The following is a 7,950-nucleotide window of genomic DNA, read 5'->3' as shown; positions in this document are numbered from 1 at the left end:
TCCCCCCCCGGGGAGTGCCCGTCCCCCCCGGAGGCTTCGGCTTCGGCTACGGCTTGGGAGGCCTGGGCTGCTTCGGGGGCAGAAGAGGCTGCTACCCCTGCTGAGGGCCCTCCACACCACCCCTCACACCAACCACCCACACCCTGGAAGCCACGCCATGGGCTGAGGATGCACCTCCGGGCTCTTGCTGGCACGGGGACCTGCCCTCCACAGCTCCTCCTCTCCAGCCACCCAGCAAGGAAGCAGGCCAGGGGACAGACCGCGCTGCCTGGTGACATGGCCCTTGGACCTCCCCCTCTTCTCCCACTTCCTTCTTTGCATTGATCCTTCTCCTGTGTCCACTCCTCTCCCCTGCAGGCACCTTCTCATAAGGCAAACAGCATTGGGGCCCTCTAGGGGTCTGCTCACTCTTTGGCCTCAATAAAGTTCTCCTGCATCCCAGCCTGTGATTCCTCCTCTTCCTTTCTTCTCCAAAGGCTCTTCCAACATCACCCAGCACAAAGCCAGGGGTCTGGAAGCCTTCATGGTGGATGGAAAGGGATTATATGAACTCTCTTACAAAGTATGCCCCCAGCAACAGCAGTAACAACAGAGCAGCACAGGGGGGCTTTCAGAATGTGATAGAAGCCCTTTGGTTCCAAAAATGGCTTGGATATTCTAATGCGCTTTTACCCATGCCTCTGACACAAGCTCCCAATAGCATCACACCGTTGACCAACTTTCTGACGCAGCATGGCTTTCTGGCCACCACAGCAAGCAGAACCACAGCAAACACAACTATGGAGTGCGCAAGCAAACTCTTGAGATCACCTAGTTCACCCCAAGCTGCTCAAACAGGGTCAGCTCAAGCAGGCTGTCGAGGACCATGTCCAGTCAGATGTTCAGAATCTCCAGGGATGGAGAAGCCAACACATTTCTGCACAACTGATTCTAGTGTTTGACCATGCTCACACTGAAAAAACATTGCTTTCTCTTCCAAGGAAATGGCATGTCTTTTCCACCTTCTCCATTCACCCTTGCCCTGGCCATGGGCACCGATGAGAATATCCCCCCGCCCTCCTGTCCTCATTCCCTCCTATCTGAGACTAGACATATGGATTACATCTTGTCTGTGTGTGCTTGCCTCATGGCTGAGAACACTCCCAGCTCTCTCAGCTTCTCCTCAAAGGGAGGATGCTCCAATCCCCTCAGCGCCTTTGTTGCCCGAACTCACTCCAAGGCCATATCCTTCTTTCACTCGGGAGCCCTCAGCTGGGCACAGGACTCCACATGGGGCCTCACCAGTGCTGAAGGGAGTGCCAGATCACCTCCCCTAACCTGCTGGCAATCATTTTCCTAATGCTACCCTGGAGACTTGTGCCCCTTTTGCCACAAAGGTTCATTGCCACCTCATAATCCACTTGCTCTCCACCAGGACCACAAGGTCCTTCGCTGCTAAGTTGCTCTCTATCAAATCAGCCCTCAGCCATTCCTTTTTTTTTCTCCCGAGAAACTGGACTTTGCATGTCCCCTTGCTGAACTCCGTGAGATTCCTCAATATCCAGTGCAAGGAAATCGGGGTGCTCCCTCAGCATTCATGGCTTCAAACCATCTTTCCCCATGGGCTTATGCACATCCAGTTACACACACCACCTTTCGGGGGGGCAGCTGGCACCCCCAGCATAGCCCACATGTGCCTCTTGCCTGCCAGGCTCTCCAGCACCCATCAGCACAGAAGCACAGATACCCTTCCTACCTCACCTCCTCTTCCTCACCAAAAATCATGGCTCGCACAGTGAACAACCCTCTAGACACTCAGCGCCTCTGAATTGGGGCGGGGGCCGGCAGTCTGGGGAGGGCCTCACTGACAGGAAGCTAGCCAGCCATATTCCGATTTATAAAAAGGGCAGAAGGGAAGAGCCAGGAACCGCAGACCTGTTACTCTAACAGCAGTACCTGGAAAAAATTATGGAGAAGATCCTAAGGGTGCTACTGAAAGGAATTTAAAGGACAATGCCATCATTGGGCACAGTCAGCATGGGTTCACTAAGGGAAAGTCCTGCCTGACTAATTTGATATCCTTCTATGATAAGGTCACCCGCCTCATGGATGAAGGGAAGGCCGTGGATGTGGTTTTTCTGGATTTTAGTAAGGTTTTTGACCCTGTCCCTCACAGCATCCTTCCGGACAAGTTGTCCAACTGGGGGATGAGCAGGTACACACTGCACTGGGTGAAGAACTGGCTGAACAGCAGAGCTGAAAGGGTTGTAGTGCATGGGGCTACATCTGGCTGGCCAGCAGTGGTGCTCCTCAGGGTTCAGTCCTAGGGCCCACTCTGTTCAAGACTTTCATCAATGATCTGGATGCAGGAGTTGAATGCACCATTCGGAAATTTACTGATGATACCGAACTGGGAGGTGCTGTTGACTGTCTTGAGGGATGAGAGACCTTGCACAGGGATCTGGACAGACTGAGCATTGGGCATTCATCAATGGCATGAAACCTAAGAAGAACAAATGCTGGATCCTGCACCTAGGACGGAGTAACGGGGAACACAAGTAGAAATTGGGAGAGGAGTGGCTGGAGAGCAGCTCTGCAGAAAGGGATCTGGGGGTGCTGACTCAATAGAGTCAGCAGCGTGCCCTGGCAGCCAAAGGGGCAAACCCCATCCTGGGGTGCATTAAACACAGCATCACCAGCTGGTCATAAGAGGTGATTATCCCACTGTATTCAGCATTGGTGCAGCTTTAAGTACTGCGTGCAGTTCTGGGCCCCACCATTTAAGAAAGTTGTAAATGTCCTTGAATGTTTCCAGAGGAGGGCAACAAAGCTGGTGAAAGGGTTGGAAGGCCTGGCCTGTGAGGAGCAGCTAAGGACTTTGGGCTTGTCTAGTTTGGAGAAAAAGAGGCTGGGGGGGGACCTCAATTGCGCGCTACGGCTTCCTGAGAGGGGACATGGAGAGGGAGGTGCTGAGCTCTTCCCCCTGGGATCCAGGGATAGGACACGTGGGAATGGCTCAAAGCTGCGCCAGGGAAGGTTTAGACTGGACATTAGGAAGTATTTCTTCACCAAGAAGGTGGTCAAACACTGGAACAGGCTTCCTAGAGAGGTGGCCAATGCTCCAAGCCTGTTGGTTGAGCCATCTGGACAAAGCTCTTAACAACATGCATTAACTTTTGGTCAGCCCTGAAGTGGTCAGGCAGTTGGGCTAGATGATCGTTGTACGTCCCTTCCAACGGCACCGTTTTAGTCTCGTCTAGTCTATTCCACTTCACCAGCCCTTCGTCATGCAAACATCACCTCCAGGTTCTCAGGTGCACAGCCCAGCACATGCACCTCCCATTTCCCCCTCCACAGAATCCCAGATTGGCCAGGATTGGAAGGGCCCTCCAGAGATCACCCAGTCCAACCCCCCTGCTCAAGCAGGCTCACCCAGAGCAGAGTGCACAGGACAGCGTCCAGGCGGGGTTTGAATATCTCCAGAGAAGGAGACTCCACAGCCCCCCTGGGCAGCCTGGTCCCGGGTTCTGTCACCCTCAAAGTCAAGAAGTTCTTCCTCCACTGCGTCCAACCCCCGTCTGGCCCCACTAACACTGCACAGGGAAATGGCCTTGTCCCTTGGCACTCACCGCAAAGGCAGACCCCAAAGGCAGTCACTCATCAGCTTCCCCTCCTTGCTGGTCCCACTCCACCTTGGGCCTCTCATGGGCCTCACCAGCTCACCCAGTGCTCCCCCAACTCAGCCCAGTGGCCGCAGCTGCAATAAATCAATAAACTTCACCAAACAGCCCCCAAAACAACTGCCGGAAGGGGTGGGGGGGGTGAATGAGGAAGGGAAGGAGTAGAAATGCGTCCGAAAACCAAACCGAACACCTCACACAAAAGCAGTTAGGGGACTCGGAGGGGTAAGAGGGAGGGAAAATGCCCCGATTAAATAACACCACCACCCCTCAAAAAAACCCCCCCTGATCAATAAATACGTCAACAGACCCTGCACCCATGCTGCAGGGTGCCAGAGACACCCATGCAGGGTCCCCTGTCATGGTCCTTCCTTGCTGTGGTCTCCAGCCCAACCGCCTGTCAGTCCCCATGACACCATCTTCCCCAAAAGCGGGGTCCCGGGGCCACCCACACAGGGTACCATGTCCCCAACCCCCCTCCTTGCTGCGAGGACCCTGGGCAACCCATGCAAGGTGCCCAGGTCACCACTCACCTTGCTGTGGGGTCCTCAGCTGACCCAAGTGTGGGTCCCTGTTGCACCATCCGCCTGGCTGCACGGTCCCCATCCCACCTAAGGGGGAGTCCCCAGGCCACCGTCTCGCCTTGCTATGGGGTCCTCAACTGATTCCTTGTGGGGGATCCCCAGGTCACCATCCCCTCTTCACTGCAGGGTCCCATGGTGCAGGGGGTCTCCAGGCCACCATCCTCCCTGTTGCAGGATTGCTGGACCACCTGTACGGGGGACGCCAAGCCACCACCCCTCCACTCTGAGGTCACACAGAAAGCCCCCTTTGTGAGGTCACCATCCTCCCCACCACGGGGTCCCTGAGGCACAGCATAGGGCGCTAAGGACCGGGTACAGGAACAAGCCCGTGGCCCTGCTCTGCTGTGAAGATGGGGCTTTTGTGGGGCTGCACGGCCAAGGAGCCGGTGGGGTGAGCACGTTCCCTTATGCCACCCTCCCACCTCTGTGCCTCCCAACTCAGGCACTCAAACCCAGATTTTTGGGTAGCAAAAATCTTCAGCCCCCCCCCAATTCCTTATCGCCAATGCTGCTCACTCTTTCTTCTCCTTCGTTGTTTTTATTTTTCACTCTCTGTAAGAGAAAAAAAATAAAAGGCTCCTGCAAAACAGGTGAACCCTGAGCTGAGACAGGAGCTCGCAGTCTCCAGGGCTGTTGGCAGCACTGAAATATTCATCAAAGGCAAATTAAGAGAATAACTCCAGAGCAGCTGGAGTCCAGAGCGCCGGAGAGCTCTGCGCACAGCTGGAGTCGGCGTCATTTCAAAGATGAAGCTTCTGCTTAGGAACAAAGCCCTTCTCTCATTCAAACCCAAACGTCACCTGCCTCGGAGCTGGGCAAGGAGAAGGGGAATGGGTTTGGATCCGTTTGGCCTTTTTATCCCGTGTTTTAGCGTAAATAGCGCATTTCCCTTGCAGACGTGCTTCGTTGGCCTCGAGGGGCTTACTTCAGCTCGGCTTAATGTCTGATCAATAGAAGACAAACCCAAGTAATGCCTGCTCTTAGGAGCGACAGTTGTTCCCCTTGAAGTTCAGCCAGCTTGACATCAACCCTTGGACTGAAATGGATGCAGGATCTCGCCTCCCCACGGCCCTGCGACGTGCCTGAGCAGCTAGGCCCGGAGGGATGTCTGTCTCATGCTTCAGAGCAGGTCTCAGCCCAAACTTGCTCCAGAGCCGCTCGTTTTGGGCACAGTCAGCTCAGACGGGTTCAAGGGAGCGTTGGGAGGAGGCTCATAGCCACGTTGCCCTCTGCCCAGAGGACGGATGGACCAGCACACGCCTCTCTTCTATCCACCCTGGAGAAGCCAGCATGGCTCCCAATCCCATGAACCAGGAGTCTGCAAAGAGTCCGATTCATTCCTGTCCCACCCCAAGCCAGAAATTTTCCATTCAAGCTGCCCCTGGTTCATATTTCATACGCTAAGAAACCTCCCATAATTAGCAAGAGCACGGGGGTCTAGGAACAGCCATGGCTGTTGCTCCCATTCCCATCCCAGCCTTTCCCTTTCTCTGCGGCTCTGCAAGACTGTCCTGTGCTTTTGGATAACTCTGCCATTGCCAAGGGGCTGCATGCTGGTGGGGAGCAACCCCCAGCCCCTCTGGAAACAGGTGGGACAAAATGGACTTCAGCCAGCTGAAATCACGCACGGAGGGAGGCACGGGCTGTACTGCAGGACGTGACCCGGAAAGGGGCTCACTGCTGGCATGTGTCTACCTAAAAGCATAAAAAAAGAGCCACAAAACTGAAATCCGAGTGGGAGAGGGATGCTTAGAGCTGGCGTGTCTCACCTGGGCTCCTGGAGCGTGGCTGCAGCCATGCAGCGTCATCGTGAGCCGGCTTCCACGCTGGGATGGGTTGCATCTGGGCAGCTCGTACCCGTCTGCCCCACTTTCCTGGGAGGAACAGGGAGGGCAGAGCAGGAATCGGGGCTGAAGCTGAAACTGGACCAGTTTGAAAGAGAGAGTTCACTCACAAGGAAGCTTCATTACGGAAACAACGCGTCCGATGAAGCAGCAATTCTCCGATGGCGATGGGATCTGACCAAGCCACCCAAGCTTTATCCTGCCTGCTGCAAGGTCCTGGGCTGTCCTCTGGTTCACGTCACGCAGAAGACCTGCCCAGTTGACCTAATGGGTCTCCTCCAGGCTTTCATCCTTAACTCAGAAGATCTTCCTAGATAATATCAAAAGCCCGGGTGATATTTTCATTAACAAGAGAGTCCTGCTCCATCCCGTGCGGTCACCGCAAGCTTACACCTCTCCCCTGTGATCTTCCCTCATGCCCTAACATTGCTTTGGTAATTAGCTCCAGAATTACCATATTTAAATCCAGCCCCATGGTTATTCAGCTGCTGCTGAAGCAGCTCCAGCTGCGCCACCTCCCAGCAATTCCTCGGCCGAAACGGGGGGTTCACTCCTAATTAGTCTCCGAAGTTCGCAGGATGCAGCAGGAAGCTCTTATCCTCCCACCCACACCTGGAAAACCTTCCTTGGCCTTTTGCATTTCCCTAGCTTGTCTAATGGATGCCCCGTTGCTGGAAGTGTTCAAGGTGAGGTTGGACGGGGCTTTGAGCAACCTGATCTAGTGAAAGATGTCCCTGCCCGTGGTGGGAAGAGGGGTGGACTGGATGATCTTTAAGGATCCCTTTTACCCCAAACCCTTCTGGTCTATAATTTTACCATGTGGCAAGCTGGAAGCGTGGATGCAGCTGGATGTGGGGTGGTCACGATTCATCCCCCTGCCTTGAGCCGGTGGAGCGGGACATGCGGGAAACAGCAAGGTGAGGTTTCTTCTTGCCAAACCTCGGCGTCTCATGGAGGATGGAAGAGGTGATGCTGTTCGCAGGGCAGACATGGGATTAGCCGGCACTGAGAAGGAGCTTTGGCGCCTCATCCCCGGCTCCACAGGAGAGAGGTAGGAGGAGGGAAAATAGCACCAGTCGCTCCTGGGAGCGGGATTTTGGAGTTGGGAAAGCCCTGGGAGGGCTGGGGACATGCTGGGACTCACTGTCTAGGAGAGGAGCCGGACACTTCCATGGAACAGGGCTGGTCACACGAGGACAAGGTGACATTTTTTGATCTGCAGGGGAAAAAAATGACACACACACACACACACACCCCAGGAAGGGAGTCCCCAAGGATTCAGCTTTTCCTGAGGCTTTCGCAAAGGAAAAGGGTGCGATCCTCTTCCAGGTCTCACCTAAGAGATAGGAGGGAGTGAGAAAGCCACCATATCCTCCTACTCCTCGGCATGGGGGCCGTCTCTCTTCTGGGGGAAAAGTGGGAATTCCTGGGGGTCTCCCTTAATCCCCTTCTTCCCCATTTTAATTTGGACCAGTGCAAGGCTCTGCCTTTGCTTCGCAGAAATCCCAAAGGAAAAACCAACTGGGGGGGAGGGGAGGGGGGCGGGGGATGGTCTTTTTCCACCCACCGGCAAGCCCTGTTCATTTTTAATCTCAGTTTAAGTGCATTAAAGATGATTAAGCCTCTTCTCATCGAAATCCCTTTTTGACGAGTCCTTTGTGTTGGGGCGGAGGGGAGGGAACCCGCGCACCCCCTTCCCCTGCACCGCTGCCTGCTGTCTGCAGGCGTGCAAGAGCCTGGGCTTGCACCAGCACCCCCCCCCGCCCCGCCATGCAAGTGATGGGGGGTGGTACCGGTGTCCCCCGGTGCTGTGGGGGGTCCCGGGGTCGGTGACTCCGGTCGCGGACTCCATTTCCCGAGGAG

At 55.1% G+C, this 7,950-nt stretch overlaps 1 protein-coding gene across 1 annotated transcript in view; it reads left to right on the top strand.

The window, feature by feature from the left end:
• LOC118451787 (feather keratin-like) overlaps window positions 1–104 on the top strand; it is a 6,326-nt gene extending 6,222 nt beyond the window's left edge. The window contains exon 2 of the mRNA XM_035889628.1: window positions 16–104. Within this exon, the coding sequence (XP_035745521.1) occupies window positions 16–104 (89 nt within the window). The remainder of the gene's footprint in view (window positions 1–15) is intronic.
• The last annotated feature ends 7,846 nt before the right edge of the window (window positions 105–7,950 follow it).

This window comes from Egretta garzetta, unplaced genomic scaffold (genome assembly GCF_000687185.1).
Source record: "Egretta garzetta isolate BGI_Z169 unplaced genomic scaffold, ASM68718v1 scaffold362, whole genome shotgun sequence".
NCBI lineage: Eukaryota > Metazoa > Chordata > Aves > Pelecaniformes > Ardeidae > Egretta > Egretta garzetta.
This window is presented reverse-complemented; position numbering and strand designations above follow the sequence as displayed.